We start from the raw sequence: 18566 nt of genomic DNA, 5'->3' as shown, positions 1-18566 counted from the left end.
TCAGGCTGTCCTTTGGACTATTTTGGTAATCAATCAATTGATCAATTATCCTGACTAATGGCTGAGTTAATTGGATGAGAAAAAGTACTTCTAAGTGATTTATTTGAGAGAAACAAATAAATATGTAATGTCTGACCTACAGTGTACACTCTGCTGCCCCCTGTTACCAAATGCAATATATTCCGCTTTGCGATGTGCTTTTTTTATCCCTGGTTTTATGTTCTCATGTTGTTCACGTTGTTTAATTCAAGGTGGCCTTGAGTGCACGGGAAGGTGTCGGTCAAATAAAATGATGAGTTTGAAGGCAGGATGCTTTCTGTTGAGGTGCTGCCTGATGGACATGGTGCTGATGTGACGAGCACGTTCAGCTCTCTCTAATGCTTGCAGACCACTGCATCTTCTTTGCGTCTTAGCTGGAAACATTTTGTAAATTCTCTGTAGTTCTTGGGCTCCTGCCTCTTCTTTTTGTTTACCTTAGCTGTCAATCAATCAATCAGTCAAATTGCATTTTATACAGCGCTTTTCTAGCTGCAACAGCCACTCAAAGCGCTTTACATTTCTGGTCAAATCAGAATTTCCGACCCCCGTTATAATAGCACACAAGCCTCTCGTGACTCATGTAACTTGTTGCATCATCAAAGTTCTGCAGTAACAGTCATCTGACGAACATCCATGATTATCATCTCAGTACTTCGTGTTCCACATACCCGGAGGCTTTGGCACACATAAATATTTGAAACAAAGCTTCTGGGCAGTAAATTATAATCAAGGATTTTTTTGTAACTGAGTGACTCGATTACTTTTGACAGCCCTGTTTTCCAGTTATTCTACAGTTGCAGCAGCAATAACCCAACCGGTGTGGTGAAGCTGCGGTGTGTCACAATATACATTTAGCTCTTACCCTCCTCAACAGCTGGTCCTCTTCCTCCTGCAGCCTGCGGGCTAGTTCTTCATCCTCCAAGACCTGGTGGAGATCCCCCAGGTCCAGACAAGCCCTCCTTGACTGTGGCTGACAGGTCCTTCCTGTTGGGAAGGTACGGCACCGACAAAACAATCAGGCCGATTCGAAGGAACCGAGGAGGCTGCAGTGAACAACAATGCAAAAGCATGGCAACAAGAAGAAAACGAAAAAGAGGAACCAACTAGAAATGGAAACAGCCGGTGTTTTGAACCAGCGGTTTAAAGGAAAATTCCGGTAATTTTATTTAACTTAATGTTCACAGTACAACTGAGTGATGGGTAGCAGAATCTTTTGAATCGATTCGGTACTGAGCAAGCTAGCGTCAGCCGACTGCTGTGCACCAAGGTACAATATAACGCTTTCCCAAATGTGCACTAAAAGAGCTCCTTTTTGGCGCCAACAGACTCGTTTCAGATTTCAGATCCAGCGATTTCAGACTCAAAACTTGATGAGCCCGTTGGTGTCAAAAAACAGCTCTTCTGGTGGACGATATTTGGTGAAGGGTTACATTGCAGCTCAGTGCACAGCAGTTGGTCGACGCGAGCCGTCTCAAAACTGAATCGGTTTAAAAGATTCTGCAAGCCGTCATCTAGTTTGGCTGTTAAAAACAGGAAAAGCGAGCTTCGCTTCAATAATACCAACATTTTCCTTTAATAAGAGGGGGATCACTTGAATCACACCAAGAAAATGAAAGGATGGAGAAAAGACAAGATGCAACGGTATGCCGACGGGCTTGGATTAAGAATGAATGGTTTCTATCCTCTAAAATGAGCGAAGGCCATGAAGACGAGGAGGAGGAAGCAGTCTTACTAGAAATGGTCCCACGGCTATCGAAACTGACATCAGAAAAAAAAGTTAGAATCGAGTAAGAGACCCATTTTCCCCGAGCACTGCCACCGAAGGCCGACTTTCTTCAGATTTCACCATGATTGCAGGAAGATCAGAACAGTAATGGGGCACGCACACACACACACATGCAGAGTTACGAGGCTGTGCATTGGAAGCCTCTCTGTAGGATGGCGTTCTGGGCATTACCTGCGGGTGTGTGTCGTGACCCGGCCGAGGCCTCGCCGCCGCCGCCGCTGCTGCTGAGGCTCTGGCTACTCTGTGGAGCTCTAAGATGGTGCCTCCTCACCTTGCATTCCTCCGAGCTCGGCCTTTCCTCAATTTCCTTATGACAACGCCAGCGCTCACTTGCGCTCCTCATGACCCGGCCATCCTGATGGGACCTGCCGTCTTCTTGCCTCTCTTCATCCTTGTGCCCAAAGACACCTCTACTCCACCTCCTGCTGCGTCTCCTCTCTCTTCTGTTTGCCAAATCTGAATCTCTACTGGGCTCCTCATCGACTTCGGCTCCATGAGCCTCCTCAATCACCAGACTCTCGCTGAGTCGCTCTTCAGGTAGATCTTCTCCGAAAGACTTCTCGCGGTTCTCTCGGTGCGACAGTCTCCTCCTCTCTCTGACATCGCCATGGTAACTGTGCCGGGTGGCGGCAAACCTCTGGAAGGCCCTCGGATGCAGTTGGGAGCCGTCACATGATGATTCGCTCTCGGGCTGCATCTGGCTGCCTCTCCTCTGAGGTCTCGTTTGCAATGGAGCCCCGTGGGTGGCGTGTCGCACAGCCACACCCCTCTCTCTGAGGACCTGGCCCAGCATCTCCCAGACTTGGCTGCTATCGCTGCGCAAACCCTCGTAGCGCCAGCCGTCATCCTGAAAGTGGACGTGTTTGTTGGGGTTCTCCCTGTAGGTCCAGGTCCTTGATAAGTCTTTGTCCCTGCGTCCGTCCCTGTCCTGGAGTCCGATAGGGTTACCAAGGCTGCTTTGCCTCTCCATTCCCTCTCTGGACCTTGAATCCCTGTCATAATCCCCGTCTCTGTGCCAGCCTTCAAATTCATCCCTACGCCTCCTTCTGCACTCTGGACGCCTTGCGCGCCTCTCCTTCGGGTCATCACGGTGTTCATACTCCTCCTCCCATTGGCCTTGGTCCCCCTCCCCATCTCTGCACTTCCCCCTGTGGTGAAGACCTCTGGAGTCGCTCTCTGGTGGATCATGGCGAGACGTTTGACGCCTACAAGGGCTCGTGTTGACCCTTTTATCCCTTCTGTGGGAGCCGGCAGGGAGCTGCTCAAAGAATACTGTGTCCGAGTCCTCAGAGCCGTCGCTCAAAGGCTCTCTGGCTTCATTTCCAGTTGGCCAAATGGAGTCTCTGTTTCCTTCACTTGACCTTGTGGTGGTTCTCTGATTGGCTACCTCCCTGGGCCATCCGGTCTGATGCCCAGCATAGTCTGACTGATCGTCAGAGGTGAAATACTGCCACCTGGTGGCAGAGGACAAGTGGTGCTGTCTGTCTCCTCGGTGGAGGCAGGCGAGTGTGTGACGGTGCAGAGTCGGTGAAGCAGGACTGCCGGTACTGTCTTTAGTTATGCCAGACATGCAGACACAAAAGCAGGGCGGGTGGGTGGCTGTTAGTGGTTTACATTAGTCAAGTGCGGTGAACGATGCGGCAACACAGTGAAAACAGTTACTTGTCATGTCTTTATGCATAATCCAGGTAAGAAAATGGAAGAAGTTTGAATCAGTATCTGTCAAGAAACATATCCAGATGAACCGATTCAACCCTCTTTGAGTCATTTGTCATGTGACTTTTTGCTATTTTGCAGAATTTCCATTCAACACCGATGACTCCTGCTATTAAATCATGACTCTTGAATACAGATATCATATCAATGGTACGCAATATGACGGACAACATGCCGCATTTATAATCGGAACAACAAAGTGGACAGCTTCAACCGAGCGCAGCGGCCATCCGACGGAGACGCTTTTCATGCTGTTTTGTAGTGAAAGACGGGGGCCGACTGTGGAAAACAACACAACAAAAGCAGGAAAATTCTGGGTTTGAGGCAAGCCGAGCAAACAAGCATATGTTTATTCGTCAAACCAATCTACTCTTCGCTCCGTAAAACCACGCGCTAAAAATATCCCACGGAAATCCTCAATCGGTAGACTTTAGACGATGTTGCGACAAATCACATGACACTGATTCTTCAAATTCTAGCAGGCACTGGTCTGCAGGGACACGACATTAAGCTATAAATACACATGAAGCTATATGATGCTGTAATCCCCTGACTCAGAGGTTGTGGGAAAAAAAAAAAATATAACGGATAACCGTTACACAACTCTCCACCACAGTAATACTCATGGAAGGGGCATCTGTTTGCAACAACCCCACATTACACCAGGCCGGCTAGTTTTTCTAACTAGTCCCCCTGTTTGGTTGAAGGTGTGCGAGTTAGTGTAACCAGTTGGTGTAGTGGTGGATTTGAAAGAAAATCTGCATACATGTGACTCTCAATGGCACATAGTTGGCTGAGCAACACTGCACCACTGTGCTATCACCAAGCCAGCACAACATCAGTACTTATTTTTAACTGAAGAGCAGGGTTTTATATGAGTAAATATAAAAAATGCAGAATGCTAGATGAGTTTTGTTTGGAGGATGCAGAATGTTAGATGAGTTTTGTTTGGAGGATGCAGAATGTTAGATGAGTTTTGTTTGGAGGATGCAGAATGCTAGACGAGTTTTGTTTGGAGGATGCAGAATGTTAGATGAGTTTTGTTTGGAGGATGCAGAATGCTAGACGAGTTTTGTTTGGAGGATGCAGAATGCTAGATGAGTTTTGTTTGGAGGATGCAGAATGTTAGATGAGTTTTGTTTGGAGGATGCAGAATGTTAGATGAGTTTTGTTTGGAGGATGCAGAATGCTAGACGAGTTTTGTTTGGAGGATGCAGAATGCTAGACGAGTTTTGTTTGGAGGATGCAGAATGGTAGATGAGTTTTGTTTGGAGGATGCAGAATGCTAGACGAGTTTTGTTTGGAGGATGCAGAATGCTAGATGAGTTTTGTTTGGAGGATGCAGAATGTTAGATGAGTTTTGTTTGGAGGATGCAGAATGTTAGATGAGTTTTGTTTGGAGGATGCAGAATGTTAGATGAGTTTTGTTTGGAGGATGCAGAATGTTAGATGAGTTTTGTTTGGAGGATGCAGAATGCTAGATGAGTTTTGTTTGGAGGATGCAGAATGCTAGACGAGTTTTGTTTGGAGGATGCAGAATGCTAGACGAGTTTTGTTTGGAGGATGCAGAATGTTAGATGAGTTTTGTTTGGAGGATGCAGAATGCTAGACGAGTTTTGTTTGGAGGATGCAGAATGCTAGATGAGTTTTGTTTGGAGGATGCAGAATGTTAGATGAGTTTTGTTTGGAGGATGCAGAATGTTAGATGAGTTTTGTTTGGAGGATGCAGAATGCTAGATGAGTTTTGTTTGGAGGATGCAGAATGCTAGATGAGTTTTGTTTGGAGGATGCAGAATGTTAGATGAGTTTTGTTTGGAGGATGCAGAATGCTAGATGAGTTTTGTTTGGAGGATGCAGAATGCTAGATGAGTTTTGTTTGGAGGATGCAGAATGCTAGACGAGTTTTGTTTGGAGGATGCAGAATGCTAGACGAGTTTTGTTTGGAGGATGCAGAATGCTAGACGAGTTTTGTTTGGAGGATGCAGAATGCTAGATGAGTTTTGTTTGGAGGATGCAGAATGCTAGATGAGTTTTGTTTGGAGGATGCAGAATGCTAGATGAGTTGGCTTGGTATCACACAGAGAACAGCCCTTTGTTCTGCTTTGCCAGCGTAACATCATCTCTCACATGTCCTATACTTAACAAGCCAATCAAACGCTTGGAGACAGGAGACTTTAATACCGCCATCTAAGGAAACTCAATCTTATCTACTCTTGGACAGAAACTGCTCATTAACATCTTACAAATGTTAGATATTGCTTTGAGTTTTTGCTGTAGTCATTTGCATAAGCCCAGAATTCATAACAGAATGAAGAGACTTTCACGTTACCATCGCTGAGGCTCTCCTGCCCTCTGCTTCTTCTCTTGACCCTCCATTCTTCTTCTTCCTGGATTCGTTTTGCAATTTCCTGCGGAAAAATAGTTTCCGTCACTTGTTGCTTCTTTCTGTTTCAATACTTAACACAGCAGCGGCGAGGTGTCCTGTACGGGCGCCGACCTGAGCCCCCTAAAAAATAGATATATATATAAAGGGATGGTGGTGTCCATGTATAAAAGGATATGAAGAGGTGTATTTTTGTTGAATTTGTCATGGACATAAGATCTACCACTGTAGACCTATATCAATATAATTAACGATCAAGATAAGGTAGAGAAAAGGTGTACTACCCCTTAAAGCCCCCCTTCATAAAGTACACCCCCTTTTCCCCCTACAAGGGGATTTACCGTTGCGACTCTTAATTGATTTATTTTGTCATCAGCACCTCTATTCTAACGTGTAATTAAACACAACCCAGCTTTTTAAATAAAATCAACCGGTAGGTACCTTTCAGAGTAGTGAGTGCCGGTTGTGTATTTGAATCATTTCGACTTAACCAGGGCGAAGAGTTTTCGAGCGTCTAGTGAGTCCTTAGTGATTCAATTATCATTCTGGCATGTAGTAAACCGAATATCCAATGCAATATTCAAGCCATGTGAAATCCCAGTTATTACCAAGCAATTTCAGTAAATCCCAAACGGAGCAAAGACATGTCCACATCACTCATGTATACGTGCACTGTCATTTCAATCATTCATGTCATCTTTGGAAATATCTGAAACATGAATATCAACATCTAAACCCCTCTATCAACCCTAAACCACTCTACCCAGAATCCTGGGTAGAGTGCTGTTCTGTTTCTCCACCACGAGAGGGCAGTACCGCGCTGTCAACGTTGATGACTAGCAAATACCGCATCAAGTTGGAATGCCAGTAAGAGACTTGGAAATGCTTCCTGAGGGGGTTTGTGATCTTGGGAGAGTTCTTCTGAGCGACGGGCAATGCCAAGATTTACAGCCTGTCATGGACAACTCACTGTCTAATAGTACGTGAATAACATATAGCCCTTCTCTAATATCTGCATTTACTGTACGTTAACTTCCATTTCTAAACACATTTGCACATCTACATCATACATACAAGTTTTCCTCCTTGGAGATATATGTATATATATATATATATTGGAGTAGCTTTATTGACAGCTGATTCTGATTCTGATGATTGCTTATGGCATGAAACAGGCTTGTACTGTCTATATATATATATATATGAGTGTGTGTGTATGTGTGTGTGTGTATGTATAAAGGTGACTGGACTAAAACAGTAAGACAGGAACAGCTACTGGTTTGAACTTAGTTTCCCTTCATGCTTTGAAACCACTCAGCTACCCTCAAACGGTCTCGTCGCAGCGTCATCAGCGTTTTAGTAGCGACGAGGACGATGTAATGACTAAAACAGAGCTCCTCCTCTGGTGCCGAGTGGGTTCTAAGGCAGAAGAGAAGCCAGATCCATCACGTGTGTGGGCCACATCAGACGTGTGTGCAGAGAGCGCCTGCTGAGGGCTGAATGTGAGGCGATCCGGCATCTCGGTAACAGCTCTTCAGCATTAAGAGTAATCCAGGTGGCCCGCACGGCCTCGCTCCGCCACGCTGACTCGGTGGACCTCCGGGGGCTGTGGAGGCCTTCAAAAGAGACAAGCCAACCTTTCTTCGTCCTTACCCGGGGTTCTGGTCTGCACAAAACACCGCTCGGCTCCCAACGGGGAAGAAGGCCTGTTTCGCTTGAGCGACACTTTGTCATGTGGGAACGCCTGCCTGTTCAAGAGGTGCTACACCCATCTGGTGTCCAACGACAGTCGTGCACAAAGGGCCTCTCTGTTGCTTTTCCACTTAACACCGGCTGAGCCAAACGTCTAAACCCCTACATCTACTACCCCCACCCCCCGATTTTACCGAAGTCACCGTGATCTGAACGTAGCAAACAAATAGCCTCAAACAGAGAACACGGTTTTGATGAAAAGCTCCGTATCACCCACGCCACGTGGGGCACGAGGATCTCCCTTAGGCCACATCTAACGACACGATAGAGACGGAAAAACCACAACCTGAACCACATCAGCACACGTGGCACCTCACAACCCGAGAACAGCTTTGCCAGCATCGACAGGCAGCGAGCCGCCTGCCGTGGCAGGTTAGCGAGGGAGAGCCGGGGGGAGCTGGCGTTTCAGACGGCACAGCCGGACGCCGTCTGCTCCTTAATTAAAGGCAGGATTCACAGGGCGGCGCATATTTCCTCAACACCGGCGTTTCACCAGTCCTCCCGAAGCCTCAGCTCAGCGCGGCTCATCCTTTGGATGCGACCTCTCGCAAAAAAAATAAACTATCTCATTTGCATAGAGGGGTCCCGGCGACCTCGCATGGGTTACTCGTCACCTCTGACCTCTGGGGCGGGGGTGCCAGGTTGTGTCTCTCAGCTGCAGTGTACGGAACCTCCCAGTGCCAGCTTGCTTCACCTCGCCTTCAGCCAAACACTGTGATGAAGCTAAACCCCCCTCCCCCACCCACCCACCCCACCCACCCCCCCCGCCAGTGACCTCACGTCCCTCACACAACGAGGCTTTACATGGGTTTCCAAGGCAGCGCCGTCCAGAGAGGAAACTCCGGGGTAAGGGAAACTATTATGCTGAAACGCCCACGTGAGGTAAGGCAGGCCGCTCCACCGGCCCGCTGGGCGGCGAGAGCCGGTCCCCGTCCTCCCGCAGCGCCCCTCACATCACACAGCCCCGCCCCCCCCAGCGCTTTACCAACCTCCGTCCAGCCGGCCCTCGCAGCAGATGTGTCAAAACGCACACGGAGGAAGCACACATACGTCTTTTTAGTCTGGCTTCTGTGTGCAGAGAGGCGACTGATGGGACCCATCTGCAAAGCCTCCTTACGGCTGAGGAGGGGACGGCCCGTTTTCTCCCTTATTTACCGTTTACACAAAACAAAGAAGAAGAAGAAGAAAATGGATGGAAACCAGGCCACTACTGGGCTGTAAACATAAAACACTCCATCGCAGTTTCACACCACAGGGGTTAAAGATCAGGCTTAACCTCGCAAAAACACACACACACACACACACACACACACACACACACACACGTGCGTGCTCAACAAGCCCATTCTGTATGAGGTTTAACGGCGCCCGTCTGGAGTCCATTAGCAGAGAACCTGCCCGAGCCATCAGCCAGACACACAGCTGAGGGGCTGCCTCGGTGTCTAACCGCCCACTCGGCTTTACACGCCTCTCATGTGGCGCTCGAGCTGAGCGGATCAATCGGGCGCCCGAAGCGGCGCTTTGCTGCTCCCGCCATTCATCATAGAATCATTTGGTCCTCGGGGGGGAATCGTGTAACACTCCCTGACCCGCTGATAACGGGCAGATTAGCGGACGACAAACCTGCGTCATCTGAGGCCTTTGCACCCGCCAGACTTGAGCGGCCACGTGATAAAGCCTCCGTGGGACTTCCTCTATCCCGCCACGCCGCCGGGGTGTGCGTGTGTGTGTGTGTGATTGTGGTGTGTGTGAAAGTGTGTGTGTGTGAGAGAGATTGTGTGTGTGCGCGTACGCGTGCGAGCGTGCTGGTGAATGTGTGAAAGTGTGTGTGTGTGTTTGTGTGGGTTTTTTTTGTGGGTGTGTAAGTGTGTGTGTGTGTGTGTTTGTGTGAGTGTGTGTGAGTGTTTGTGCGTGTGCGTGTGAGTGTGAGTGTGTGTGTGTGTGTGTTTGTGAGTGTGAGTGTTTCTGTGTTTGTGTAAGTGTGTGTGTGCGTGAGTATGAGTGTGTGTGTGTGTGTGCGTGTGTTTTGTGTGTGTGTGTAAGTGTCGGTGTGTGAAAGTGTGTGTGTGTGTGCGTGAGTATGAGTGTGTGTGTATGTGTGTGCGTGTGTTTTGTGTGTGTGTGTAAGTGTCGGTGTGTGAAAGTGTGTGTGTGTGTTTGTGTGGGTTTTTTTTGTGGGTGTGAAAGTGTGTGTGTGTGTTTGTGTGGGTTTTTTTTGTGGGTGTGTAAGTGTGTGTGTGTGTTTGTGTGAGTGTGTGTGAGTGTTTGTGCGTGTGCGTGTGAGTGTGTGTGTGTGTATGTTTGTGAGTGTGAGTGTTTCTGTGTTTGTGTAAGTGTGTGTGTGCGTGAGTATGAGTGTGTGTGTGTGTGTGCGTGTGTTTTGTGTGTGTGTGTAAGTGTCGGTGTGTGAAAGTGTGTGTGTGTGCGTGAGTATGAGTGTGTGTGTATGTGTGTGCGTGTGTTTTGTGTGTGTGTGTAAGTGTCGGTGTGTGAAAGTGTGTGTGTGTATGCGTGTGTGTGTGTGTGAGCTTGTGTGTGTGTGTGTGTGTGTGTGTGTGTGTGTGTGGCGGGTTATGAGGGATGTGTTTGTCATCACGCCTTGCAACCTTCAACCGGCTGCAGGCAAAGCTCACCTCATCCTCCTGCTCCCTCCTGCGGGCCTCCTCGGCACACCTCTGGAGCTCCTCCTGGATATTACGGGCGTACTCTGAATCCTGCTCCTCTCTGGAGGAAAGTTGGAGGAGAGTGGAGGAGAGTGGAGAGAGTTCTGAGACAGGATGACAGACTAGTGCTGTTAACACACACACTGCTGCTGCAGCTGCAGAACCAGCAGCGGATGAATACACGGGTGTAGGGCACGATCTGAACGCAGGTGGAGAACTTTCTCCCTCGGATGTGAAGGAGAAGGAGTCGTGCATAACGCACATCGAAACAAATCTCTCACACAGACACGAAACATCACCACGAGCAGTGTTCTCCTCACAACCGTCAGCGCCTCCAGGATTTCGCGATGTCGCGATCGCAACGATTAACACAAATTCAGCCAACGACCGTGCATTCTGCACGACCGGGCAAGCTCGTCCAATCACCGCAACTTCCCCACAAGTTTGACCAATCGTTGCGGTTTCCCGCGAGTTTCCCCCGGCGCAGACCACCGAGCCACATGGCACCACACTGTGTGACGATGCAGACATGTGGAACGCCTCACATTTACCAGCCAAAACTACTGCCGAAGACCACGCTGGCGCCGGTGCTCTGCACGAAAGCGGGGGTAAACCGCCTTGCACCACGTGCAAGGTTGTGGTGGAAACCCTCGACTGGCGAGCGCCTTTCTACTGCAGAACCCCCCCCCCCGGAGAACGGCTGAAAGGCGTGGCCAACACACGAGGCAGCTCACCACGACAGAGGCTGCTGCATCCAGATCTACGGCAAGCGCGGGGAGAATCACGGCGAGTTGGTCAGCATGCGCGGTGAGTGGCGAGGTTGTGTGACCTTTAACCTTTAAGCCTGTGTGCTGCTTAGTGGAAGACCCCCTAGGTGCACGTCTTCACAGCCACGCTTCATAAGCACATTTTGTTAGACGTTTTGCAGCCCCGAGCCTCTTTTTGGTAAGGGTACTTATAACACTCAAGTTGCCTTCAATCTTTAACGAGTTTCACAAAATAAATAAATAAAATCGCAACTGTTTTGCGCTTTTCACCGGCTCCCACAATGGCATTGTGTAAAAACACCGGTTAAAAACATCACATGCATTGAAACTCTTTTAGAAAAGCTGTCGTGAAATCAGGCATTTTGGGCTGCAACAATCCCAAAAAAAGCCTGCGAGATCCTGGAGGGACTGAGGAGAGTCTTGAGTACATGCACAGTTTAAGGCAGAGCTAGTGTGTGCGCATGTCTCATGTGTTTGTGTGTGCTGCAGGCGGTGTAGGACGGGGTCGGTAACAATAGGCAGCCATGTCTGCGGTGTGCTAAAAGCCTCTTGCCAACTACAGATTCCCCATACAGTTGCCTGGAGGCCTGCCGGAGCAGAGATCTCTGCTGCTCCCTCGACTCCTCCTCCTCGTCCTGCAGCCGCTTGGCCATGCGGATGTCGTTCTGCACCAGCTGGTTCTTCTGGATGTTGGTCGTGTAGTACTGCTCGACTGCAAGAGAGGAGGAGGGAAATGGGACGAGTAAGGCCGGGTTCACAGTACAGCCATGGGGGGGCGTGAGCATACAGATGTGGAGCGACAGCCCAGCGCCGGAAGTGAAAGTGACTCGCTGAGCAACTGGCAGACCAGAAGGGACTGAACCGTGTTGGACACAACGGAACGCAGAAAATGTGCGTTTATCACACACAGTCATCGTATGCAGCTGTCTCAAGGTTTGAGTGGCACTGTACTCACTTTCCTGTTCCTGCAGATTGTGCGCCAACACGCCATCTTCCAGGACTGCAAAACACTGGCACACTGAAACAGAGGAGGGACGGCAACATGTCAACACTGTACCACAAACAGATTCATGGTCAACACACTGCATTTATATATATATACACAGATTCACGGTCAACACACTGCATTTATATATATATATATACACAGATTCATGGTCAACACACTGCATTTATATATATATATATATACACAGATTCATGGTCAACACACTGCATTTATATATATATATATATATATATATATAAACAGATTCATGGTCAACACACTGCATTTATATATATATATATATATATATATATATATATATATATATATATATATATATATATATATAAGCAGATTCACGGTCAACACACTGCATTTATATATATATATATATAAACAGATTCATGGTCAACACACTGCATTTATATACACAGAGCTTTTCCACTACTGACCAAGTGCCCTGCAGCGTACGCCTCACCTTCACCCATCCACACACACGTTCACACACTGATGGAGGAGGCCGCCATGAAAAGCACCAACCTGCTCATCACAAGCAGCTAGGGGCTCGGTGTCTTGCTCAAGGACACTTCGACACGCTCTCTGGAAGAGCTGGGATTCGAACCAGAAACATTCTGATTACCCGATAACCCGCTCCACCCAGAGCCATGCCGCCCTAAAACGTATTTAGAGGGGGTGTCGCGGTAGCGTGGCGGTGTGTTCCGTTGCCTACCAACACGGGGATCGCCAGTTCGAATCCCCGTGTTACCTCCGGCTTGGTCGGGCGTCCCTACAGACACAATTGGCCATGTCTGCAGGTGGGAAGCTGGATGTGGGTATGTGACCTGGTTGCTGTGCTAGCGTCTCCTCTGGTCGGTCGGGGCACTTGTTCGGGGGGGAGGAGGGGGAACTGGGGGGAATAGTGTGATCCTCCCACGTGCTAAGAAGCGGCTGATGACTCCACACGTATCGGAGGAGGCACGTGGTAGCCTGCAGCCCTCCCCGGATCGGCAGCGACCGGGACGGCTCGGGGGAGTGGGGTAATTGGCCAGATACAGTTGGGGAGAAAAGGGGGAAAAACCCAAAACAAGAAAAAAGACTCCAGGCTGAGAGTTTAAAGAGCAGCGATTGATTTCTAGTGTATCTCAGTAACCCGGTTATGTTACAAAACAGATCCTGATTATTATACACAAACACTTGTGTACCCAACAACATGGGGCTACAGAGGGGCAACTGGGTCAGAATAGGGGGCCGGTTTGTAAAGACAACATCATGACCAGGGCAGGTTTGGGCACAATGGCCCCTCCAGCATGGAACAACAGAGAACCACAGGACATTGTCTGATGTCCTGCAGTATTTGTGTGCATCAGAGAGTGACAGGCAGACCAATCTGATGCATAAAGTCAACCTCCAAACTGATGTCAAATATTTGTTAAAAACACCAAAACAAGTGTTCAAAAACTGCTAGGATTGGGTACATCCCGAACAGGGTGTGGGCGGCATGGTGGCCCAGTGGTTAGCGCCGTCGCCTCACAGCAGGAAGGTCCTGGGTTCGAACCCCCGGGGTTGTCTAACCTCGGGGGTCATCCCAGGTCCTTTCCTTCGTGGAGTTTGCATGGTCTCCCCGTGTCTGTGTTGGGGTTTCTCCGGGTACTCCGGCTCCCCCCCCACCATCAAAAAGACATGCATGTTAGGGTTAATACTCCTGTCTGTGCCCCTGAGCAAGGCATGACAGGAGTTGGTGCTCGGGTGCTGCACGGCGGCTGCCCACTGCTCCTAGCTACACAGCTGGGGCGGGTTACATGCAGAGTATGAATTTCCCCACGGGGATCCATAAAGTACCCCCCCAAAAAAGCCCCCCAAAAACCAGAGTGAGTGAGTTTAGTGGGTGCAGGGCAACAGGTTCACCTCCTTCAGACAACAGCCGTCAGTGAGACAGCAGCTGCAGTCTGATGACTCCACATGGCTCTGTGTGTGTGTGTGTGTGTGTGTGTGTGTGAGAATGAGTATTGGGTCCTCTCGAGGCGTCCCACAGGGCATAAACCGTGTCCTCCCTAGTTCTACTCAGGTTACACAGCAATCCCTGCACACTTTTCCTTCACTCATTCATGGTTCTGTGTATAACGGAGGAAGCAGGCTGCTCACAGCCGGTGACCTCTTACCCCGCACAGCCTCCACCCAACCTCCCCTGCACCTGCAGCCACTATGGCCATCAGTGATGTGGTCTACTTGAGTTGGACTTTTTTCTCCCCAGTTGTACCCGGCCAGTCACCCCACTCTGCTCCACCCCCTCTGCTGATCCAGGGAGGGCTGCAGACTACCACATGCCTCCTCCCATACATGTGGAGTCACCGGCTGCTTCTTTTCCCCTGACGGTGAGGAGTTTCACCAGGGGGGTGTAGCGCATGGGAGGATGTGGTGTGGCGGTCTACTCTGTTGCCTACCAACATGGAGATCGCTGGTTTGAATCCCCGTGTTACCTCCGGCTTGGTCGGGCGTCCCTACAGACACAACTGGCCGTGTCTGTGGGTGGGAAGCCGGATGTGGGTATGTGTCCTGGTCGCTGCACTAGCGCCTCCTCTGGTCGGTTGGGGCGCCTGTTCAGGAGGGAGGGGGAACTGGGGGGAATAGCGTGACCCTCCAACGCGCTACGTCCCCCTGGTGAAACTCCTCACTGTCAGGTGAAAGAAGCGGCTGGTGACTCCACATGTATGGGAGGAGGCATGTGGTAGTCTGCAGCCCTCCCCGGATCAGCAGAGGGGGTGGAGCAGAGACCGGGACAGCTATGAAGGGTGGGGTACTTAGGCAAGTACAACTGGGGAGACAAAGGGGGGTAAACCACCCCCCCCAAAAAAAAGTGGGTGTGGGGAGCGAAAGAGGCGGAACGCATTGGCCAAAACTTCGCCCGGACCCAAAACACCTACAGGGAGTATGGGTGTTCGTGTACTGGGTGGAGAAACGTTCGACTTGTGTAATAAAAGAAACAATTCGTGGGATCACGCCGTCGCCTTTGTCAAAATGAGAGGATTCGGCTGTTCTCCCGGGGCCGTAAGCAACGACGGGCACACAGAAGAGGGAGGCTTCATAGGAAACTGAAGCGGACGGCCAGCAGCAGCTACACCGGAAGCCCCGAAATATCGGCCGCTGTCCCCAGAGGCTAAATCATCCATCGCCGACGGGGTTCGAGGACTGGGAATCGGCAGATACCCCCTGATTCAACATTACAACGGTGTTTTAGTGCCGATTGGACATGCATGGCAATTTGTCAGATTTCACAATACTTACATTTACATATACTGATGAGCCAAAACATTATGACCACCAAATAACGTTCATCATGTTACTCACCTCCAGACAAGAGCACATGTCAAGGTGTGGGTAGATTAGAGGGCAAGTGAACAATCGGTTCTCGTAGTCGTCGTGTTGGACACAGGAGTAAAGACCTGAGCCACTTTGGCAGGGATCAACTTGTTATGGCCGGACGACTGGGTCAGAACATCTCTGAAACAGCAGGGCTTGTGGGGTGCTGTCAGTCAGCAGTGGTGAGTACCTACCGACAGCGGTCCGAGGAGGGACAAACCACAGACCAGCGACCGGGTTTAGAGGGCTATCCCTGTCTAGCCCAAACCCACAGAAGGTCTACCGGGGCACAAGTCAGGAAGTTTTGCTGGTAAGGGGGGAACTTTGTCAGAACAACACAGTGCTGCGTATGGGGCCGCGTAGCCGCAGACCGGGCAGAGCGCCCATAACGACCCCTGCCCACCATGGGAAGTGCCCATAACGACCCCTGCCCACCATGGGAAGTGCCCATAACGACCCCTGCCCACCATGGGAAGCGCCCATAACGACCCCTGCCCACCATGGGAAGTGCCCATAACGACCCCTGCCCACCAGGGGAAGTGCCCATAACGACCCCTGCCCACCATGGGAAGTGCCCATAACGACCCCTGCCCACCATGGGAAGTGCCCATAACGACCCCTGCCCACCATGGGAAGTGCCCATAACGACCCCTGCCCACCATGGGAAGTGCCCATAACGACCCCTGCCCACCATGGGAAGTGCCCATAACGACCCCTGCCCACCATGGGAAGTGCCCATAACGACCCCTGCCCACCATGGGAAGCGCCCATAACGACCCCTGCCCACCATGGGAAGCGCCCATAACGACCCCTGCCCACCAGGGGAAGTGCCCATAACGACCCCTGCCCACCATGGGAAGTGCCCATAACGACCCCTGCCCACCATGGGAAGTGCCCATAACGACCCCTGCCCACCAGGGGAAGCGCCCATAACGACCCCTGCCCACCATGGGAAGCGCCCATAACGACCCCTGCCCACCATGGGAAGTGCCCATAACGACCCCTGCCCACCATGGGAAGTGCCCATAACGACCCCTGCCCACCATGGGAAGTGCCCATAACGACCCCTGCCCACCATGGGAAGTGCCTACAATGTGCACGCGAGTGTTGGGATGGGACCTTGGAGCAGTGGAAGGTCGCTTGGTCTGATGAACCCCATCTTCTTTTAGATGGCGTGGATGGCCTTGTGCACATGTGCCATTTACTTGGGGAAGTGACGGCACCAGGGTGCACCGTGGGAAGGCGACAAGCCGGTGGAGGCAGCGTGATGCTCTGGGCGATGTTCTGCTGGGGAGCCCTGGGTCCTGCCCTTCATGTGGACGCCACTTTGAAACGTGCCACCTACCTAAACATCATGCAGACCAGGTTCACCCCTTCATGGTAACGGTGTTCCCTGGTGGCGGGGGCCTCTTCCAGCAGGATCCTGCACCCTGGTAATGGTGTTCCCTGGTGGCCGTGGCCTCTTCCAGCAGGATCATGCACCCTGGTAATGGTGTTCCCTGGTGGCCGTGGCCTCTTCCAGCAGGATCCTGCACCCTGGTAATGGTGTTCCCTGGTGGCCGTGGCCTCTTCCAGCAGGATCATGCACCCTGGTAATGGTGTTCCCTGGTGGCTGTGGCCTCTTCCAGCAGGATCCTGCACCCTGGTAACGGTGTTCCCTGGTGGCCGTGGCCTCTTCCAGCAGGATCCTGCACCCTGGTAATGGTGTTCCCTGGTGGCCGTGGCCTCTTCCAGCAGGATCCTGCACCCTGGTAACGGTGTTCCCTGGTGGCCGTGGCCTCTTCCAGCAGGATCATGCACCCTGGTAATGGTGTTCCCTGGTGGCGGGGGCCTCTTCCAGCAGGATCATGCACCCTGGTAATGGTGTTCCCTGGTGGCCGTGGCCTCTTCCAGCAGGATCATGCACCCTGGTAACGGTGTTCCCTGGTGGCCGTGGCCTCTTCCAGCAGGATCATGCACCCTGGTAATGGTGTTCCCTGGTGGCGGGGGCCTCTTCCAGCAGGATCATGCACCTTGGTAATGGTGTTCCCTGGTGGCCGTGGCCTCTTCCAGCAGGATCCTGCACCCTGGTAATGGTGTTCCCTGGTGGCGGGGGCCTCTTCCAGCAGGATCCTGCACCCTGGTAACGGTGTTCCCTGGTGGCCGTGGCCTCTTCCAGCAGGATCATGGGTCCTGCCACACTGCACCCATTCTTCAGGAAGGGGTTGAGGAACATGATGAAGAGCTCAAGGTGTTGCCCTGGCCTCCACATTCTCCAGATCTCCATCTGACTGAGCATCTGTGGGATGTGCTGGACCGACAAGTCCGACCCACGGCGGCCCCACCTCGCACCTTACAGGACTTGGAGGACCTGCTGCTGGTGCCAGATACCAGAGGACACCTTCGGGGGTCTTGTAGAGTCCGTTCCTCGGCAGGTCGGCGCTGTTTTGGCAGCACACGGAGGACCAGCAGTACATCAGGCAGGTGGTCATAATGTTTTGGCTCATCAGTACATCGCTGCAATCTGACATTACAGTCTTTTGAAAGGCTCCACCCCTCGCTTCTCTACAGTAACGTTTGGAAACGGCAGTGATCCAAAAGGAAATGTGCAACAAGATATATTTATTTAAAGCCCCGTGTGGTGGAGCTCAAACCGTGACCATGGGTCCCTGGGTGAAATTCAGACATTCAGAGATGTGGAAATCATTAGCAGGGAAGTGACGATATCGCTTCTTCACCGTGATACCAAGCTGGAATCTTGAAGCGTCGTCCGAACCCGAGCACAGACCCGGCCCGTGACGGGTCCTGAACAGTGCAGACTCGAACCGTTAGTTTGGATTTAGGTCAAACTGACTAAGCTAACGTCGGCATAACTGAAATTCCACCATTATATATAAATACAGCCTCCCAACGCCAGACGCCGGGTAAATCAAGCCATTTCGCTTTTTTTAATGACATTTCCCACGCGGATTTCGGTTTCAGATTTTAGTCTCGAGTAAAATCTCTGAGAGCAGTACTCCAGTTCAGTCTGGTATGGGACCCATATCTGAACCAGTATCGGTGCGTCCCTCCTCTCCACAGCATCTGTTCGCTGTGCTTCAGGAGAACCGCAGCAATATGAAAATCATCATCATGG

General features: G+C 50.9%; 1 protein-coding gene across 6 annotated transcripts in view; it reads right to left on the bottom strand.

Annotated features, from left to right (window-relative positions):
• The window catches only part of ccdc187 (coiled-coil domain containing 187), a 34581-nt gene that overhangs the window by 8504 nt on the left and 7511 nt on the right, over positions 1–18566 (bottom strand). For 2 of the 6 annotated variants that reach the window (XM_056274249.1, XM_056274250.1), the window contains exons 1-3: positions 10310–11812; positions 5871–5949; positions 902–1023 (exon numbers count right to left, since the gene is read on the bottom strand). In XM_056274249.1, the coding sequence (XP_056130224.1) occupies positions 902–1023; positions 5871–5949; positions 10310–10870 (762 nt within the window). In that variant the 5' untranslated portion in view covers positions 10871–11812. Of the gene's footprint in view, positions 1–901; positions 1024–1996; positions 3576–5870; positions 5950–10309; positions 11819–12061; positions 12125–18566 lie in introns of those variants that run through there. The other 4 variants (XM_056274246.1, XM_056274248.1, XM_056274251.1 and 1 more) reach the window with 3 other exon arrangements.

Source organism: Lampris incognitus, chromosome 2 (assembly GCF_029633865.1).
Source record: "Lampris incognitus isolate fLamInc1 chromosome 2, fLamInc1.hap2, whole genome shotgun sequence".
Lineage (NCBI taxonomy): Eukaryota > Metazoa > Chordata > Actinopteri > Lampriformes > Lampridae > Lampris > Lampris incognitus.
The sequence above is the reverse complement of the archived record's forward strand: the minus strand, read 5'-3'. Positions and strand labels throughout refer to the sequence as shown.